General features: G+C 40.7%; 1 protein-coding gene across 1 annotated transcript in view; it reads left to right on the forward strand.

Annotated features, from left to right (window-relative positions):
* Nucleotides 1-3,039: 3,039 nt before the first annotated feature.
* The window catches only part of LOC127221253 (kinesin-like protein KIF16B), a 71,312-nt gene continuing 52,312 nt past the window's right edge, over nucleotides 3,040-22,039 (forward strand). Inside the window, exon 1 of the mRNA XM_051183147.1 lies at nucleotides 3,040-3,159. Within this exon, the coding sequence (XP_051039104.1) occupies nucleotides 3,040-3,159 (120 nt within the window). The remainder of the gene's footprint in view (nucleotides 3,160-22,039) is intronic.

The raw sequence follows: 22,039 nt of genomic DNA on the forward strand, positions 1-22,039 counted from the left end.
AACTTGGTGGAAACATGTTCATTTTACATTTTTCCCTCTAAATCATCTATTTGTTTAGACAGATAGACAAATTTGTTTAGACTCAGGATCTTCGGATCCCTGAGTACTCAACTTCTGATAAGATCAGGTACATTTTGGTGGTGCAGTCATAGACCCTTATTCATTTCTGTTGTAGTTTATTTCTAAATGCTCATTAATAATTTGTTTGATATGAAAGCAATGTGATTGAAACTATACCCAAGTAAGCTGTATTCAAGGATGAAAGCAGTAGCTTGGCAATATTTCTCATCTCCAGCATACTGAGAAATGAGGAGAGGAACATCTTTCTTCCAGCAAAGGATCTGTCATACTTCAGTGTCTCTTCCTGATTGAGTGTCAGAAACCATACCGGTCCACATACAGGTGTAGGTGTGGAAAGGGTGCCTGTCTTAGAGTTTCTGTGGCCCTGATGAACACCATGAACAAAACCAGCTTGGGAATGAAAGGATTTATTTCATCTTAAAACTTGTAATCCATTATTCAGAGAAATTAGGGCAGGAACTCAAAGAGGACAAGAATCTATAGGCAGAAGCTGTGGAGGGGTGCTGCTTGATGGCTTGCTTCTTGTGGCTTGCTCAGCCTGCCTTCTTACAGTACCCAGGACCACCAGCTCAGTGGTGACACTGCCCATAGTGAACTGGACCCTCTCACATCAGTGATATCAAATACACCAGAGGCTTGTTACAGGCCCAATATGTGTGCTTGGGGGCATTTTCTTGATTAATATTCATTTTTCTTGGATGATCTTAGCTGGTAGCAAGTTGACATAAAAACAAGCCAGCATGGGGCCCTAAGTTGATGTGAGATGTATAGATATTTAAGTTCCAGCTGATTCTCATAATGCATCCCCACTCAACTCACACACCTAGGAACATTGTCATTGGCGGATGGTATGTTGTTTTACTTTCTCTTCGAGGATGTCTGACCTGAGCCTTAAGTTCCCCTGCTTGCATTAGAGATTGGTTTTCACAGCTGCGTTCTTCAATATGAAAAACTTAATTAGTCATAGGATAGACTATGCAGCCAGACTAGAGGATTCAGTTTTATTTCATTTTGAAACTGAACTAGAAAAGGAAGAAAGAAAGAAAGGAAGGAAGGAAGGAAGGAAGGAAGGAAGGAAGGAAGGAAGGAAGGAAGGAAGGAAGCTAGGTACTATAGAAGAGGAAGGGGAAGCCAACCACAGCAGTATTGGCAGTTCTTAGTTACTGCTTCGAATTCCACAATAGCGGTTCCTGTTTGCCAGAGTTGTGACCAGTACAGGATATTTCTCACCCTATAGCTTGCAGCCTACACATAGGCACAGATGATCCTAAGACATCGTTTTGGGTCTGTAGTTTAGGTACTACATGTGACATGGAGGGGATCAAGGGAAACAAAGCAAGGACTTAAGGCTAAATATTGACATATGGAGGTGAGAGCTATTGTTTATCATTAAACATGTTCTTATAAATAGACCAACAAAATTCTCTATTTTTCCCTTCCCATCTTTAAATGTATAAACATGTCGCTTGTCAGGGAAGGTCTATATTTAAAGTCATTTGGGCATGGGCTGTCAGTGAGTCAAAGTGATCAGCAGAGCTCATATTGAAAAACACCTCTAAGCATTTCCAGTTTGGTTTTTGACATCAGTGACAGATAATTAGATATGCGTGTGTCAAACAGTGGCTCTTGTTGTGGGTGACCAATCACCGGGGGGGGGGGGGGGGGAATCATGATACTCTAAAAAGGCTTTGGTGACTTCCAGCAGTGCCAACATATTGACTCTGTCAGCTAGTTCCATTCAGAAATTGTCCATCTCTGTGACACTCAGTGGTCTGAGTTGTCACAGAGGCAGCCAGCCAGGTAGCACCAAATTTTTGAGTACCTACCTAGACCCCAGAGCCCCTTTATCCCTGGTAAACAGGTCATATATTGCCTACTGGTTTCTTTTTGGTCAGAAACTTCAATATTATTGCATATTGATGGAGTTTCCAACACTTTGTGCACATGTGATGTACTCATTAGCTCCGTTTATCTTAGATGGATGGCCTCACTTTAAAATTGAATATCAGACTAATGTACTAGTGTGATGTTCATACTTCAGCCCACTTGCCTCCTAGAGCAAACTTGCCCCCCTTCTCATTTGATAGAGTTCATAATGGTTAGCCCCTCCTGGGGACATCATGAAGATCGATAGAATTAATGTATGAAAACTGGTTAGCATACCCGCAGTATATGGTAAGTATTCAGCAAATATAAGTGTGATTCTAATTATTTTTTTTCCTGCAACTGCTTTAAAAACACATTGTTTGATGTTCTCTAAAGCCCCGGGTTAGTATAAATTATGAATATTTGGAGATTTCTTCCTGTTTGTACTCAAGAACTCATTTTGAAAATTAATTTTTTATACTGCATCTTCCACTGACCCCTCTGGCTTCCTGCCACCCAGAACATAAATACTTGTCAGTCAAGTCAATTATCAATCAAATAGAGCCTAAAGAAAATACTTGCGCTTTGTCTTAATTGTGGTTTACATAGATTTCCACACCACAGTGACTTCATTATAAAAACATCCAAATGTTAAAGATGAATTGAATTTGAACAAAATGCCCAGGTTGTACAGCTTTATGAACCAGTCAGATATGTGAAGGAAAAAAAATATTTAATTGATAAAGAGTTTTAAAAAAAAAGAAACCGATTTTTTTTTTTTAAGGTAGAAAGTGTAATCTAATCTGTCCCTATTTTTACTTGATCTTATAAATTGGAAGGAATTTCAAAGCCAAACAACATTTTGGAGTGTCTTTGCCCTAACTTTCTACAGAAATGGTGTTTTGTTAGGAGAGAGGCTTAGCATGTCTTTTTCAAAAGAAAGCTATCAATTCTCTAAATAAACTCTACTGATTTCATGCTCCTTTCTCTACTCGAGACATTTGGTCTCTCCTGCGGAAGCAGGCTATTGGCCACGGCACAGTGATGCTCCATTCTCTTTGTTTTCCTTGTCTGATGTGCCTTTGATAGCGGATGTATTCTCGTTCTTTGGGAGCAAATCCAGACGACCTCAAGGACCCCATTAAGATTAGTATTCCCCGCTACGTCCTGTGTGGTCAAGGAAAGGATGAACACTTCGAGTTTGAAGTCAAGGTAAGTGTGCCTTCTTCACCCTTCTAGAAGAACAGAGGTTGGACGTTGTGGTGCTTCCTCTGTGTATAAAATTACTTGTAAATAATATTTTGTGACTTTGGTCATACACATCTTTCATCCAGTCTGTGAAATACTAGACTGTGGCACATATTGGGGGAATGACCTGTAAAGAGAGGATCATGTCCCGAGACAGAAATTCACAACCCTGAAGGTAGGGTACAACGTGTCATCCGAGGTATCCCAGGGCCCAGCGTTTCCCTGATTTTAGCTCCAGAAAACCAGCATTCACTCATTACACATGTGTTCACACAAGCACACATAATCAGGACAAAACATAACAGTTGATAACACCACTGATGGCATAGGCTTTGGCTCAATTTTTCTCATGTATAAAAACAGTAATATCTATGTTGTAGGGATATTATTTCATGTGAAGGCTTGTGTCAAGTGCTAGGATGTAATAAATAATAAAGTCTCATAACTATTTGTGTTATCAATATTGCTGTGGTGGGTGTGGGTGTGGGTGTGCGTGCATGTGCATGTGTGCACATGTGTATCTTCTATTAATTAGAAGCTTCCTTAACCTGTTTTAGGTATTTTATTCATTTGACTTTTAGAGAAGAGATGAACTTTTTAAAATAATGACTTCATCTTATTTTTAAATTTATTTCTATTGACTCATAACACTTAAATGTTGCTGGCTGCCATCCCCTCCTCCTCCTCCTCAGTGAATTAACAATCACATTTCTTCATTCAAGGATGGGCAAGGATATTCATGTAATGAAGCCCTCTCCAGTATTGGTGTATAGATGCATAAGGGTGGCCTTGAAAGTAGTTGGTTAGGATAAACACTGGCCTGGGAATCTGGACAGTGAGTTCTATAGACTTTGATTCTGTTGTGGTTGTTGATAACCTAGACAGCTTTTGATCTTCTCGGAGCCTCGGTTTCCTCCTTGGCAAAGTGAGGGCAAACAGCACTAAGTGGTCTCCAAAGGTCAGTAAATCAGAGAAGCTTGTCTGTCCTGAGAACATCAGGTAAGAAGAGAGTTCACACAGAGCCTGCAAATCTGGACCTCCTGAGGGAGGAAACAGGTGGGGCAGAGGGGGTAGGGCTGGCCTGCCACTGCCCTTGCCCCTGAGGTGCCCTAAGGGAACACTTATGCTCTGGGAGGTTGCTCCTATCAGGCACACAGTTTCCAGTCCTCCCAGAGAAGCAATATAAGTAAATTCTTATCAATCAAGGTTTTAAATGCCTGTTTCTATATGAGCTGAGACTTTGTTACTAAAACATACAATAGGCCATGATTTTTAGGTTGGAAAAGCATGGTGCCAGCATGGTAGTTGTTTTTAAGTTTCTTGATTGGTTCTTGTGGTGTTATATTAAATTCCTAAATTCTATATTACCTCATGTTATTGCTTACCCTGAAGCAATAATGTCCAATTCATGCTCAAATCCTCTTCACTTTTCTCTCCATTCCATATTGTATATGTTTGTGAGACATATAGTGTTCTCTTTTTTAATGTGTGATGTCATACACATATACAAAAATAACTTCGAGGCTATTTTTAATGTTTCCACGTTTTGAATTCTGATCTGGCTTTCCCTCGCTCTGAGTTAAAAATATGCACTGCTTTTTAATTGGTCGGATGTCTACACTTGACTTATGAACATATTAATAAAGCTTAACTACTTATTGACACCATGTGTAAAACTTGAGTAAAGAAGACTACTTTTTAAATAACTGGGTTAATATAAATTAAACCAATTAAGTAAAGAGTAGTCAGTTAATATATATACCTGGCCCAGACTGTGAAGAGGCAACTTCTGGAGAAAGGGAAAACAAAAGCAGGGAAGTAAAGTTTCCCTATGTGAAATCCAAATCTCCTGACAAGGCTGTGCTAAAAGCAGGTAGTAGTTCTGCCTCCTTCAGTACTTGCAGGCTCATCAGGACTGGGCTGTTCACGCTGGCCTACTGGGTGATCCCTCTTTCTCTATTAGGAAGGTCTCCTGATACCTTCACAGGCAACCACGTCAGGGCCTGCACTCTGATGAGGACACTGTTGAAAAGACATTAGGGCCTAATACTAGAGTCTGGCACCTTAGACCACTTGGCCATCCTGACACTTATGACCTAGTACTAGAAAGAAGCATCTTATGATTCCACTGTCCCTTTCCAGACAAAGCAAAAACAGACAAGCTGCTGACAAAGGCACAGCTATTGGAGTAGCCCTGGGTGTGTCAGTATCCTACAAAACTTTTCTAACCTCAGGCCCTATCATCTGTATAATGTAGACAATGAAATCCAATTGGATGGGATGTTGCAATGAGCAGGTGACCTTGCATTTCTAACTTACCTCATACAGTGCCTAGTGCTTCCTAAGTGCTGTGTGTATTTGTTATTAAAATTAAATAAAAACAGACAAGCTTAGGGAATGCATGGGATGCTGCCATTAGAGCCCCTCGGTGGTTGTCCATGTGCAACTGTCTTTATGAGACTTGGGGTTTTGGTTGCTTTCTTTGTGATGGGTATTCCTTGCAGTATCCTGATGCATAAAGAAAACGCAGAGAAAGGAAGTCTACCTGTTGCCACTTGTTGGGAAAATCTTTGTAGATTTTCTTTATTGGGAACATATATTAATTCTGTGGGTATTTATGAAAGAAAAATGATGTAAATACCATTAAAAGTTTAAAAATAATTTTGAGTCTTACCTTATAAAACTTTACATTGAAGATCTTATGTTAAGGCAAGATACTCTTTAGAACTTTTTCAAAGTTCCCAACTTTTTCTGTCACTTGTTTGAATATGTCTTGCACATGCCATATTATCTAGTCTGGTCTCACATCTGATGATACTGTGCTACTATTAAATTATCTTGGTGAGCGAAGTAGCTTCAAGAAAGCAAGGGCTATTGATTTGATTTATGATAAAAGACAATTCTCTTAAGTTTAAGGCTTTTATAAAACAATTGGTGTTTGTATGCATGAATAAATTATTATGGTTTATGCATTAGAACAATCGTTGCTGCTTCTTTTTAAAAGTTTGTTTTTATTTCCACCTCTGTCCCTCAATGTTATTCAAAGCCCTCTACGTCTGTGTGTGCATGGCAAGCTCTCAGGGGCTTGATCCTATTGTTGTGGGGTCCAGTTTAAAGCTATACTTGCTGTTCGCTAGCCATTTCATGTAGGCCCTTTCACATATCGTTGCAAAGATAAGTCTTGAATGCTTGAGAAGAGGGCAATTTGAAAACAAACAAACAAACAAAAAAAGAATCCTTATGCTACTACATCCATCAAGTGAGAAATAAACACCTCCTGTGCAGTTGGTGAGAGCAGCATATGAGTTTAGGTGTGTAAGTGTTTGAGCCATGCAAGCCTTGGCTCCTAGCATCCTCCTCTTACCCTCCTTTATCCTTCTACCTGCAGCCAGTTCAGCCCACCCTTCATGGGAAGATTTGATAGTCTTTTAGAATCCAGTAGCTCCCGCTGGAGTGCACTGCAAAGTGAATTAGTGAAGAGAGTGCTGGGATCCAGAGAAGGATGGCCAGATGCTCGTAGCCTCAACACCTATGTGTCCCAAGGAAGTTTCCATTATTGGTCTTTAAAATGAGAATAGGGCTTTTCATTAACCTAGAATTGATTTAATTCAAACGAATATTTTATATCTGCTTTATTTGGGAACACCAAACCAGGCTAGGTTTGTGGGAGAGCTGAGAATCGGGAGGTAGATATGTTTAGTTTTTGTCTCATTTAATTTTCTAACCATTTTGTGAAGGCTTCATGTACACGAAGCAGGATGTGCATACTGTGGGAGGGACTCCATGAGCCTCATTGCCTTCTGCGTCTGACTGTTTTGACAGGGCCTCCTTTTGGAGCTTCATCCCAAGAGGTGGTTGTCAGTCATTGACTATTTTGGTGAATAGCAGCTCTCTATGTGGACATACTCAATTTGTGTATTCCTTTCTTTTAGTACTGCTTGCTATTCTATTCTTTCCTGAGAATGCATGAAGATTTCCTCTCTGTGGTGTACACCATACTCTTAGTAATCTTTGGAGGGCACCTGCCTGGGAACCCTGAGTCACAGTGTTAGTTCTGTTTCATTGGAGTTACCCACTCAAGGAGTGGCTGGATCCTCAGATACATAATGAAGAATCTCTGGCTGACAAGTAGCACAGAGAAGCAGGAGGTTGTCTCCTCTCTGAGTATTGTCATCTTCTGTTCAAACTGTAAGGTCCCAGCTTGCCCCAATCAGTTGCCTCAGTAATGTCACTCTTTAGCCTATAACTGTCACCCCAAACTCTTTCAAAGCTTTTTAGTGATTGATGCAGAAAATCAATTAACTTGACTCATGCTTGCCATTTTCAGTTAGCTGGGATCAGGGTGGATGGAATTTAATTTTAAAATTACATTTCAGCATGATACAAAACACCAGCCAGGGAAATCTATAGTTAAAACTAACAGAGGATGTCACACTCTTAGAAATAATGACATTTTAAAGTTCTCGTATTTGAATGTACATGTCAACACAGTAGTATAAAGAAATGGGCCAATGCTAGTATATGTTTTGTCATTTTGTTTCTTGAATTTCTGTTAACCCTATAAGTCACTACCCTACTTTTCTGGAATGGTCTGTTCTCCCAGGCTCCATCCATAACCCCGGGTCTACTCCACTGCAGTGCTCTAACTTGGTCAGTTTTTTCCCAGATGTCATTGTCCCATCTATTGCAGGTCTCCTGGAGGTTTCTGCTGACTGGGCTTTGCTGATGTTAGACAGACCTGAGTCTCTAGGCCTCATGTGGTGCCTGGCTGGTAATAGGAATCATCAAGTAAGAATAACTCAGCAAGTGACACATTGTGAAGCTCAGAACTACAGTCGTGATTTAAAAACCCTTTGCGCTGTTGTAGTTTTCAATTTAGAATCTTGAATGCCCTTTGTGAAGAGCACCCCATAGTTTCCTTGAACCCCATTCACACACAGAAGTAACAGTGCTGCTGCCTTGCTCCTAGTCATTCAGGAGAGTGTGCAAGAATGGAACCTCTTGTGTTAAGTCCATGGATGCAGTATCTCACACTTCAGCATGTCTACCTTCCGGTACATGGGCACACAAGGACCCTGGCACTGGGCAGTCTGCAGTTCCTAGGCTAGCTTCATTTTATTTAGGCACTTGTTCACATAGAAATACATGTCTGGGCTCATTGCTCACCCTTCCCATGTGATCCCAGGACCTAGGCAGTCTCCAGCCCTCTACTGATTTTCCTTATTCTCTTATCCCCTCTGGGGAACTTACTGAGTTGGTCAACGTCACACTGTTCTGTTCAGCAGCACAGAGGTCCCGCCCATTCTCACATAGATGCAGATTAGCCCTTTGGACTAGTTTGTTCCTTTGCTTCCACACCATAGCCACACAAGCACCTCAAACACAGAATGTTCAAATCTTTCCAGTTAGCTGTTTTTGTTTTTGTTTTGTTTTTAACTCAGGGAAGCAGTCTCTTTCTGTTTTCCTAAAATCCTGCCTTACTTTGTTCTGTGTTCTAGTTGATGGCTTGGAAGGAGATGAGAAAGTAGCAATAGAAAGCTATGACAGGAAGAAAACATGACTACTAGAAAGTTGCCCAACACAACTGTGTAATCATCAGTGAGAGTAACTGTTCTTGAGTCATGTGCCTTAAGATGCCTAAACCTCTTCCCACCTACCCCCGAGCTTCCAGCTTGTTCCATCCATCAATGTGCTTAACCTTTCTTGTGAGTTTCATCCATCCACATGACCAAATGTTCTCAATTAATGAGGTTGACTCCATGTTCCCTATTGCCCTTTACTTCACTGGGCCTTCCCCAACTTGCTGCTCTGTATGCCATTGACTTTGCAGTGCCTCGTGTAAAAAAGAAAGCTAACATCTACCCCAGAACCTTCTTTGCCTCCAAGCATTTTGCCAGACATTCGTACAAATACAGAGAATGTTCCAAAATGAGGGTATTTGTTGTGTTACATAAAGTAAGAAATCATGAGTGACTTGCCTAAGGCCATACAGCTGGTAAGCAGGCCCAGATCCCACATGCCTCATGATATCTAAATCTAGGAAACTGGATTCATTCCCTTTCTTGTTTTAATGCACTTTCTATGTGTCAATAATTCTTGTACTTTTGAAAAGTTGAGGACACATTTTAGTATTGTTTTAGCCATAATAAACCATTTCCCATTCCTTGCCTCCTTATAGAATTTACTGTTCTGTGTGTGTGAGAGCACACAGATGCACACACACACACACACACACACACACACACACTTACACTTTTTGTCTTGAATTCTGACCAAGTTTTGTATACTTTGTAAAGTGGAGTTCCTGTTAAAGCTCTGACAAAGCTGGAGGGTTTGCTGGTACAGTTTTGGAGTAATTATATTTACAGCCAGAGAAACCTCTCTCTCTACTTGGCAGAACAAAAATGAGAGCCATTGCAGTCTATTAGAAAAACCACACACACATACATCTTTTAGAAGTACTTGCTCCCAACTTGATAGAATATAAATGTTCAGAAAGGGTGGTGTGTTGGCATCTGGGCCTGTGCTTATTAGTTATGTGATAGATTATCTCCCTGTGTGTGGATTAGCAGAGCTGAGACAAATGGAGGCTGCACTTGCTCTGGCCATCTAGAGCCAAGACCCAGTGTGTGTGCACTGTTCTACAGTGTAGATAACAGCTAGAGAAATTACAACGGATCTTGAAGAGTCACCTTCACCCCATGATTTTGTCTTCTTAAATTCTGTCTCTACTCTTTAAGAATTTTATTTGTCTTATACTGAAAGAGAGAGGGAGTGGGGGAGGGAGGAAGCAAGCAAGCAAACAAACAAAAACATTGTTTTCCCTTCCCAGGAGGACCCCTGTGTTTGTTCCCACAAAATAAATATTCCAGGAATGAGTAGAGGGGAATGAGACTGAGTCTCAGGATTAGGAGAGAAGTGACCACACCCTCAGGGACCTGTCCTGAATTTCAACCTCACCCAAGTTTTTTTTTTTTTTTTTTTTTTTTTTTTAAGAATATGTTTGTTTCCATGTTTCTTAATGTCACAGCTTTAAGGATTTTCCCTCTCTTCCTAGAATGTTGGTTACATGAGTCCATGGTTTGCAGTTGTTGCTCATGGAAACCCTCACCTTCCAGCGGTCGTCAGAGAAAGATTTCTTTAGGAGCAGACTTTTTTTTTTTTTAATTTTAATTAAAAATTTGTTTCATGCCATCCCTTTTTATGCTTCCTTCACCCCAGCCCTCCCCACTTCCATTCCCACCCAATTTTATGTTCTTTCTCTCTTTCAAAGCAAAAGTTTAAAAAAAAAATCAAAACAAAGTGCTAATGAGAGGGGAAAAATTTGAAAGCAAAGCAAAATGAAACAGAAAATCCACAGGGGGGAGAAAAAACAAAAAAACTATTCTTGGTTATGGGGCCTGCCCTGCAGTGCTGTTGATTTACTCAGTGATACTCCATTGAAAACAGCTTTTCCCATGAGCAGCAGGTATCAGTGGCAAATAGCTTCTTGGTTAGGGTGGGATCCCATGTCCACTTTCTCCTCACAGTGCTGAAACCCCATCTAGCTTGAGTCCGTGTATGCTGCCACAATTGCTCAGAGTTCATACTTGAATCAACCCTGTTGTGTCTGGAAAATACTGCTTTCTTGTAGTCATCCATCCCCTCTGGCTCTTAAAATCTGTTTTCCTCTTCAATATATCCCTAAGCCTTGGGAGGAGGGGCTCCATGAAGACATCTCATTCAGGACTGAATGAGGAGCAGTGAGGAGAGAGTGTCTGAGGTCCAAGCATCATCATGGCTTTAACCTGACATTTTTCTCCTCCATTCATGGATTTCTCATGAGTCCCTGCTATCAGCTAAAAAAGTTGAGGCCTGAAAGAATTCCAATGATGTTATTCAACTAGTTACGGTATTAGGCTGAAGTTGGGACTGTGTCTGTGCTCATCCATAGCCCTTCATTTTCCGTCCTCCAGTGATGGCTGATACCTTGTTCCTCACTTGCCCCTCAGTGTCTAGTTAACTTAAAGGAAATAATACATAACCTGTCACCTTTGATGTAATTTCTCCATTCAGCACCTACATGAAATTACCAGGTTTGAAACCCAGGACCTTCATACATTCTATCAAATCACTTTCAACCCGCCATATAAAGTAAATATACTAAGATAAGCAGTGTTATCTCCTATATTGAAGATGCTAAAAGTGAACCATGAAGCCATTATTTCTATGGTTATTCAAGATGGCTGGGTTTGTGCCAGCTAGAAAGTCCCATTTACTTTAGACTACTTCATAGCTCTCTCAAAGTGATGTTAATTCAGCACACAGCCCTGAGTCATTTTCATGTTACCAGATTTGGACCAAACTCAAGTCTTTGAGGCAAGTTTTCTACTTGTTCAGAGTCCCAGGCCTCCTGCATTTTCCTAGAGAACCGGAAAGGCTAAACTTTGCCTGGGACTCTGATCCAGGAATCCTCTGTCTCTGTACTCCATGTGCTCCCACCTGTGTTACCAGCACTAGGACTGGAATTAGACACCTTCTGGTTGCCCAGTACACTGACTGGGGATCAGGCCCCTTCTGCTGAGGCCAGCCTCTTCATTCAAATATCTTGAGATAGGATTTTAGCAACTGCCCACTGATAGGCCACATTGCTATGGGGAATGTATTCCTGCTCAGTTCAGAACTTCCTTAAACAGTCTGAAATGAGACACATGGCAGCTTGTTGCTTGCCTTCAGAGGTCCTAGAAGCTAGCTGACACTGTCTCTCTGCCTGATTATATATCTACCAGGCTGTAGAGACCATCCCTTCTTTAGGCTGACTAGCAAGAGAAATAAATGAACAACCCTGAGTGTCTGTGGGAATGCAGAGAAGAGCGACATTGCATGCCAAGGATAGAACAGTAAAACTTGACCACACAGTATGTATTCAGCACAGCACAGCCTTTCCACTGCTTTCTACTTCTCCCTTTCTGCAATAACTGCTGCCCTTCACCAAGCCACTAATGCAAACCCTGCCCATTGGGTTGCCTTTGACAGTCAGGGGCAAGGACTCTGAAATTAGCTAAATTCACCCTTTAAAGGACATTTAGAGATTGCCTTTGGATTCTTCCTGTTTCATTTACGAGCCTCATCCCAACCTGCTCTTATCCCAGTCTATAAGCCATTTATTTATGTGTCCTTTCTAAATCAGTACAGCTTTCTCTCCAAATGAAATGTGATAAATGGCTTTTCTTTTTGCTTTGCTTTACTTTATAATTCTTTGGCCTCTTCCTTATCTCCCCCAATGCCTACTTACCAAATACTCTACAGAGCTGATTTGTCGATAAGTCAGAAAAGGAGAAAGATACAGGTAACTCTACTGCCTTCAGAGAGGGAAGGAACTAGGAAATGTAGTCAAAATGTAATTTATTGGAAAGAACCTCTGTGCACTGAGTGGAGAAACAATTGTCCTGGTTATTTTCTAATTACTTAACACATGTCTGTGGTTTTGTAATATACAACCACACACACACCTCCTGGATACATTGAGCAACAGATGTACAGAAAAGATGAGAAGCACCTTGGTGGTGGGAATGAAACATGCATAGACCAACAGATAAAGGAGGCACATGGAAGGTAGTCAGGGAGATGGCCAGGGGTCCTTCAGTGTTGTCCCAGATGAGTGGAGGTGACGGATGGAGGGAGGGAAAAGGGCTTCTAAGCAGCAGGAACACACAAGTAATATATTACTAATAGAATATAGTAGAGCTTGAGGTTCACCTTAGAGAGGAACTCAAAAGTGAGAAGGCAAATGCAGAAGGCAGAAAGGCTTTTGAAAGGCTCAGGTCTGAGTACCAGCAGTATCCTTTTCACCAACACTGGAAGGATGATTTGGGAATTGTTCTTGAGTGACTCCATTCATTCTAGATCATAAAAAAAAAAAAAAAATGTGATTGTGGGAACCAAAAAGCCAGAATATGTGAAATGCTCACCACAGAAAATGTAATTGCAAAGTATTTCTGAAGGGGAGTGGTGGTGCCAAGCCTGTAGTTCATCCAAGCTATAAGCAAAGAAAACATATGCTGTGGACTTCTTGATGTGGGGAGATATTCTGATGGGTCCCACTATTGGGCTGAAGGATCCACAAATGTTGAGATGTTGGTCTCTAGGATCAGGAAAAACTGACCCAAGTCTGTCCCTGGCCTCCTGGCTGAGTGGTATGTAAAGAAGAGACAAGCAGGAGTCTACAGTAGACATGGCCAGCAGACTCGGCATCTTTGGGCCATTTGTCCCCACTGGAAATCAGTACACATTGGTCTTTTCTTCCTTGCTGACAGATTTGATGATGCCGGGAGTAGATATGAATGAAGAAGAGAAATGGGAAGGCAACTGTGTTCAATACTGGATATTTCTGTGCTTAATGGGATGTTGGCTTCAGTTAACACTCTTGGCTAGTTCTTTTTGCAGCAGTTGTCTGAAGAGATTTTAATTAAAGCTAATGTGCTGATGTGTATTTCTCCACAGATCCATACTTTCAGAATATATTTCATGTTTTACATAAGACATTGAGTCTAATTAGTGAATTAGATTCTGTCATCTTGGGAATAGTGAGACCTTCATGAATTTATTATTTTCTGGCTTCTGCTTAAAATCGTTAATAGCACCTAATTTTTTTTTTCCTGTTCTCGGAATGGAACCCAGGGCCTTGCACGTGCTATATGTGTGATCAACCACTGAACTGCATCCCCAGATATGTAAATATTTGTAATCACAAGTATCTGACAGGGGGAAAATTACTACGCAGGCATAGCCCATATGACTTTTTATTTTTCATAAAGTATATATAAAATTCATTAATTATATTTATTATCTATTAAATAACACCAACAGAAGCAGTGCTATAAAAAGAATGATATAAAAATAACTATAAATAAGAGTCAGTGACTTCTTTCCGTACTGCATAGGTCAACTTGACCAGAAGCTTAGAAAGTGCAATTGCCCTTTCTATGTTCTGTGGTGTGACATGTTGATGAAGCCCCATGCATTAGTGTTTTCCTACTGTACACATACACACATTGGGAATGTAGGTAAGGTCTCCACAAGTGTGTTTAAGAGTTATGTTTAATGTGTATACTAAAGATCCCTTCAAGTAATTCATTTAAATGGGGGCTAGCTAGACTTTTTCTTCAGAAGACAAACTATTGATGTTCTCCTCATGCAGGCAGTTGTACACCAGCAAATGTTGCTGATGACATATTTAAAAATCGGCAATCCCTAACCCAGCAAAATATGTATATAAGATAAACTTATGGGAAGCACTCAGTTGAGGATTGTTTATAAGTAAATGTAGTCCATCTCGTGGACATGTTTATGGTGTTTAAGATGCACTTGATCATTTTAAAGCCCAGGAAAGATGGATTTGTATCAGCAGAACCATTCAGCGAGAGAGAAGTAATCAATTTGCTCCTCAGAAGTGTGCAGCAATGATGCCTTGCCTTCTCAGCGCTAAAGGAAATAATTGACTGACTGCTTAAGTCTGACTCATCTGTTTTGCTGATCTGCTGTCCCCCCTCCTCATGATCAAAATCCTATCCTATGCCCAGTTTTAATTTAGAGCAAGCTGGGACTTCAATTTGTGTTTTGCATTTCTCTGTGTTTCCAAACTTTACATGAGCTAGCCTCCAGCTTTCAGCATAGTGTCTTTCCATGGTCAGCAAGAAGGGCTTGGACCATATTCATGCAGAGATATCATACAGGGCCTTCCTCCTTTCTGAGATAGTTGCTAATGAGTGTCATTCCACATCATCGTTGTTTGCACCTTGTTTACATTTTGCTAGACAATGCAAGTCTTAAATATATGAGATGGGAAGTTTTACCCTTTCCCGTTCTTGCCTGTAACCTCTGCTCAGATAAAAATCTCAGGGCAAAGAATTTGAAAATCTCTGTATGGCTCCCTATCAATTGGTGTTTGAAATCTCCAGAGGATGTGCCATATTCTCAGTGCAGTTAAAAATAAGAAGACCTGTTATTGATTACTCCTGAGAAATCTTTGCGTGAGATACCTCTCAAGTCACCAGAACAGGGCCACCACAGCCAGTGCTGCATCAGTCCTGCTCTGCCTTCTGATGGGTCTGCAAGGCCTGGGTTCTCTCCTGGTTTGAAAAGCAAAGTAATGTCATGTAAATTGTAGGTGCCAGTGTATGTTTCTTAAAATGAGATTCTGTTTCACCCCAAATACTTCCAAAGGCAGACATTTTAACTTCTTTAGAAGACTTAAAACTTTGTAGGTTAGAGAGTTACATAATTAATTGCATGAATCAATTAGTGTGACATAATTAGTAATTAATGTCTGTGATGATGTGTGCTTTGACCACAATGTGAACTAAATGTTAAAGAATGAGAGTGGAGATTAAGTGATTCCTCTGGGGACAATAGAGTGAGAGAATGCCATGGAGAGAACAATTTTACTGAAAACTCCACCCCTGGTAGGGAGAGGCATGTGTGGCTCATGACCCCATTCCAAAGATCTTTATACATGTGCTCTAGAGAGTTGGTTTGACCTGGAGCCCTGGTGTACTTTCTGCGTAGGGCGGGGACACATGAAGTTCACAACACGTGTTGCAGAGGAGCAGAGCCCACCGAAGTGTTAGTAGTGTGTTCCTCCTGTGGCTTCCACTTACGCAGAGTGTTAGGGCTGTGGTTCTGCAGGAGTCACTTTCAGGCAGAACAGAGGTGACAGATGTTCCTGCTGTATTCTGAAGTCTGAAGAGATCTTACAGGAGCTCCATCGTGGGTCCTAGAAGTCCAGTAGGAATGTTTTCCCCGAGGGAGGCATTGGACTCTTGAGTTATGAGCAAAACTTGAACTTCCTTCAGTGTCTTTCTCGAGCTCGCCTCTGAGACCTTGCCTCTGAGACCTCCTCTGTGTCCCTGCTCCCACAGTGTGGATGTAGTTCCTGTAATGCTCTGGCTTTCACAGCATCATGCACCAGCAGCCATGTGGGAAGATGAAAGGCCTCCTCCCTGCTCTAGTTCTCTGTTGCATGCCTGGTTCCTGTCTACCTAAGGCCATATATAACCCTGTTCTGCTGTACCGCTTGTGCCAGCCCTGTCCCCTGTGCCTCAGCCTGACTCTGTAAGGTCTGGTGAGGAGGAATAAGAAGAGGGACACACACACACACACACCCCAGCCTGGCTGCCAGGAGCAGTGCTCCTCAGCTTGCTTGCCTAGCACACTGGCCTCTAAGTCATGCTGCGGCTGCAGGCCACCTATATTGCCACTCCTTAGTAACTCCTTGTTTTTTATGGAACTACCTGTTTTCAAAGAAACTCATGACAAGAGGCCTGCCATTATTAGAATGTTAATGAAAAACAAATAGAAAATAATCATAATAAAAAATATGCACTGATGTGACCCACAGCAACACTAGATGTTTTACATGGAACACATTACTGTACCCTAAAGGGGATCCCTCTGGAATTCTACCAGCCAGATGGGAGTTAAGAGACACTTTTTTTCCTGGTAATATTTTTTTATTTAGAATTTATTTTAGACGCTGTGTGTGTGTGTGTGTGTGTGTGTGTGTGTGTGTGTGTGTCTGTGTCTGTGTCTGTGTCTGTGTGTGCATGCATGATGGAGGGGGAAGGGTGTGAGACATGTGTTTCATGGCATGCATTTAAGAGGTCAAAGAACAACTTTCAGGAGTCTGCTCTCTTCTTCCAATGTGTGGATTCTGAGGATGGAACTCAGTTTTTCAGGCTTGGGGACATGTTCCTTTACCTCTGAGCCATCTTATCAGCACATTAAGGAACACTCTTGTGACCCTTTAAGAGGTGGTGTTATGCTCCTAGCTTTACATAGGTGCCACTAATAATAAGACATGGGAGCAGAACATGCATGTTTAGTAGGACACAGTTACTATTTATAACTTGTATTTATGCAGCTAGATTAATGTTTTCAATTGTGGAGATATTTTACATGCTAATCACTTTTAATTTAATTTTTAAATTATGTTTTTAAATTTTTAGTTACTTTTTTTCTTGTAATTAATGCTGACTTGTTTTTTCTTCCTTGCTAATAGATTTCTGTCCTAGATGAGACATGGACTGTATTCAGGCGTTACAGTCGTTTTCGAGAAATGCATAAAACATTGAAGCTAAAGTATGCAGAGGTGAGTTATGGAATCAGTCTTTCCAATTAAGATCACTCATTTTATAACGTGAATGAGCTGACTGCATTAGCAGCACCTCCCTCTCTCACTCTCCCAACACTGGATCCTGTCACCAACTTTTACTCATCTGTCAAACTTACTGTCTTCATTCTGTCCTTGTTCCTTCCATTTCTGTTGGACAAAACTGAAAGATTTTCCGAACACAGGGTTTGAAAATAGTAGATAGTAACCAAAGTCCATTTTTACATAAACCTGTAGTTAATTTGAGATGTTTTAATCAATTTGTAATTTTTAAACAATAAGATCTACTAAAATGAGCCAGGCATGGTGGCACACGCCATTAATCCCAGCACTTAGGAAGCAGAGGCAGGAAGATCTCTTGAGTCTGAGGCTAGCCTGGTGTACAAAGTGAGTTCCAGGCTAACCAGGGCTGTTACCCAGAGAAACCATTGTCTCCAAAAACAAAAATCAAAACAAAATAAATTGCTGAAATGAAATAGTGATACATGTGTTAGAATGGATTTACTGCTTTTTCTCATCAAGATTCCATACCTGCTTAGACCTCTACTTAATGAGAAATCAAGTCATGAGATTTAGCTTGCCATCATACAATGAAGAAAAGGAGAAATCCTAACATGAAACTATCTAGATGCAAGAAAGTGTTGCATAGATTGGATACCCAGAGTGTATTGATACATTAATAATCAATCTCTTTTGAGACAAATACTGGATTTTAAAATAAGTTTAAGTAAAGTAAAATGCCGCTAGTCTGAACTGTTTTCCTAGGTTTTGACAGTGGTTTTGCTGTGTGGGAGGTCAGCTCTGTAGGAATTTAGGGTGTGACTGACTGCCAAGCAGTCAACAGTCACTGTCTGCCTTGTGTACTTTCACTAGTAATTCTCCAGCACTGTCTATAAACTCCAAGTGCATGTTAGAACCACTCTCCAGTCAGAATCACATGAATAAGCCAATACCTTGTACCATGGCTTTTACCTTCTCTTAGCAATGTAAAATGGAAGGACACATTTTAAAATAGAATTACAACTTGATTTGAAGACTCAAGGTAACCAAGTAAAATCAAGCCATCTTTGAAGTTCTGTTATTCAGCTGCCATGCTAGTCATCTTTAAGAGACTGGAGAAGCTTCTAGTATGCATTACATAGTTAAGCATTCTCAAAAGGTTTCATTGGAGAAATAACCATATTAATTGAAGTCATAAAGTTTACCTTCATGTCCCAAACTATTATTGACAATAGAAACAAACATTGTTGTACACAGACTGAATACACAGAGCAGCTTGATTTTAAAGTGAACCTTGCAGCTCATTAGTTTCCTGGTTATGAGTTACTGCATCAATTCTGTAATAGTGAGTAGACTTTTTCATATATTATTAATGTCATTAAAGGACCAGAGTAGTAAATAGAACAAGTGCTGCATTTGAAATAAAAGATGTAAACTGCATGCACATGTATGCATGTGCGCTTTATTGCAGGATCATTTTATTCCAGTTTTTTAATTGGTTGAACTTATTCTGTATATTCAATCCTCTAGCTTCCTATAGCACTGTAGTGGGCAAGAGCAGAAGTCTTTTCTCTTACATATCTTAAATTTTTATGGAGAGAGACAGACTGTGAACAAAGAAAAATAATAACTGATTGTCCTGAGGAAAGCTTGATGTAGGTATCATTTTAATTAAGTCTTCTGCCTCTTATGAAGAAACCAGTGGAGAGTGGTGGGGACAGAAGGTACTTGGCATTTCGATAAAAAGCCATCTCAGGTTTGGGATCTCTGGCCAGATGGAATTCAAGCTTCCGTGAGTGGAGAGAGATTCAGAAGAATTTTTAAAAGGGACCAGAACACATCTCTGTTGGTGTGCTTTTATTTTAAAGAAAACTCCACAAGAGAAGCCATCTGTAAATATACAACAAAAGAAGGCTTACCTGGGCTTGACATGATAGACTCTTAGATCAGGGGTTGCTTGGTCCCAGGAAGGAGATTTGAACAGGGACTGTTTATGTAAACAATTTATCTGTGGAGGAGGATGTGTATATAAACAAGTTGACATATAATCTTCAAATGAAGAAAATCAAGCTTTCTTTACTTGTTCATTAGCCTCTTCATTCACAGATCTGTATTTAGCCATCCATTGTGAATAGCTAAGAATAACATAGTGGCATTCTGGCATCTCATGAGTTAGAAAGGATTAACAATAAACAGATCCCTTAGGTACTTTCTGATAATGTAAATTATCAAAGTAAATAAAATAGGACAGCAGTACTGTGTTGTATGTGGCATAAGACTAGGATTTGGCTAGTTTGTAACCAGGCAGACCAGGCAAGACTCAAAGAGATAGCAGCTAAGGCCTGAATACTGTGAAGAAGACAAGCATGGATGTCCAGAGCTGAACACATCTTAAGTAAAGGAAAAGCTCAGATTCAGAGGTCCTGGGGTGGGACCAAGTTGGATACAATCTAAGAACAAAAGATGTGTGATAAATGGCACATGTGGTCAGGATGGGGGCAGAGGCAGATATCACCATGGCCACTTAAGGTACTGAGCTGTATTCTTTAGTGTGGGAAGTCATGGGTCAGAGAAACAAGACAGGATGGCCCAGTGTCACTGTTCTAAAGGTCATGTTAACATTCATATGTAGAATGGATTCCGGGATGGCAGCACTGAAATCCAGAATTATATTTTATAGATTAAATTTGAAGATGGTCTTAAACACCCAGTGGAAGTGTCAAGAAAGATGAAGGGAAAGTCTGAAGTTTGTACAGGATACTATATGAACTTCTAAAGTCAAAGTCGATGCTTAGATCAGCAATAGAGAAAACATCCCCTTCACTTTTGTTTGTTAACCATGATTCAGCATTCAGACCATTATATTTCTGACTTGTGCTCGCCGGGGACCCTTCCTGAACGCAGCCTCTGGACTGAGATGCTAACCATGGACAGAAATTGCTTTTCCATGTTAAGGTCAATTTTGTGGCTTATAATTACTTTATCCAAAGGATAGAATACATTAGTTATGAAGGAGGACCATGAGACACGTGTGTGAATGCATTTCAAAGAGAACAGATAACAGGAGCTGTAGAGTGAATCCACAAAAATCTGGTAGAGGTTCTCAAGAATTTATTTAAGTATAAAATAGGGATATACAGTCACTGATACAAGATGCCACCACAGTTGTTCTGCCCAGGCAGAGAGAAAAATACCAGCAAGCTACCTGCTCTGCTCTGACCACCCAAGTAAGCATAATAGCAAGAGATCCTTCCCCCCCCCCCCCAGCTTATTAGTTCTCAAGTAACAGACAAGACCACGCCCTAGAGCCTCCTGCCCCAAAAGTCATTGACCACACAAATGGAAATCCCACACAAGGAGCAGTGGGCTGAGACCGGCAAACCAAGCATCTGGAGCCACTGTGCCTTTCAGATGCCACAACTAGACATGTAAGTGCTCACCTACTGTGGGCCTGGTTTAGTGCTTTTCACCTCCTGTCACTTTCTGTGTGACTGCACCGTCTACCCAGTGCTTTTCATGAGTGACAGAAATCAGTTGCTTCCGGTTATGTTAGCCAGGTACTTTGATTTCATTTTCTAGTTTTCCTTTTGCTTTCTTTTGTGTGTGTGTGTGTGTGTGTGTGTGTGTGTGTGTTTGTGTGTGTGTGTGTGTGAAAGAGAAAGAGAGAGAGAAAAATGGGGGGAGAGAGGAATGGGGGGGAGAGAGAGAAGGAGAGAGAAATGGGGGGAGAGAGGAGAGAAGGTCTTGCTATCATGGCCCTGGTTGACCATGCATCACTATACTCATCTTCTTTTCCTGTTTCTACACTAACACTATTAAAATCTGGAATTTAAAGGAATCACACTACATTTAAAATCCTTATAGCCTCTTATTGTAATTCTATATTGATTGTCAGAGTTGAGCCTTAGCTTCCACTCAACATTTCAAGGTGGGGAGCTTAGGATTGTGTTGAGTTCTGCTCTGTAAAACCCAGTAAATTTGCATTTCTTTTGTGTGGCTCAGATTCACATCTTCTAACTCCTTAAGTGTCTGTTGCATCTCAAGATTGGTACTATTTTCTGGGTTCTTGTCAAGTATGATTTCTGTCACTAGACTTCATATTGTTTCATCTCTGTGTGTAACATTAATCTTCCTCTTTTACCTCCAAATCCTCTGGCCTGAAAACACCCTATCAGGCACATGACTCTAGCATGGCCTCTTCTGGTAAGCCACCAGAGCTATGCTGGGACCCTGGAATTCTCTCTCCTGGACACCTGTTTCTTAGACATTGTGGGGATGCACTTTCTTTATCCCATTCTGTCACCACATTGGGCTCATTCTTTCTGTGGAGTTAGGAAATTCTTCTTGTCTTCATTGCATGAGTAACAATGCTCAATGATAAGGGTTTGGAATGATAAACATGCACTAAGTTTACTCATTATGAGGGTCCAACTTTTTGATGAAGTTGGAAGAAAGTTGAAAAGCACAGTGGAATTCAAAATATACAGAATCTATAATATGCTCGCTAAGATAATCTTTTGACACCTTAAAACTTCAGTTTTAGTTACAGCCTGTAATCTTTTGGAACTTTGTCTAAAATTACATCCTGTTCTTTCACATTCCCTTCTGGAGTATGTTCTCTTGGGGACAGACTCTAAAATAGTTGGATTTGACAGTTCCTTAAAAGGAGATTTGTGTGATGTTGTTTCAGTGATG

This window comes from Phodopus roborovskii, unplaced genomic scaffold (assembly GCF_943737965.1).
Source record: "Phodopus roborovskii unplaced genomic scaffold, PHOROB, whole genome shotgun sequence".
In the NCBI taxonomy this organism is placed as follows: Eukaryota; Metazoa; Chordata; class Mammalia; order Rodentia; family Cricetidae; genus Phodopus; species Phodopus roborovskii.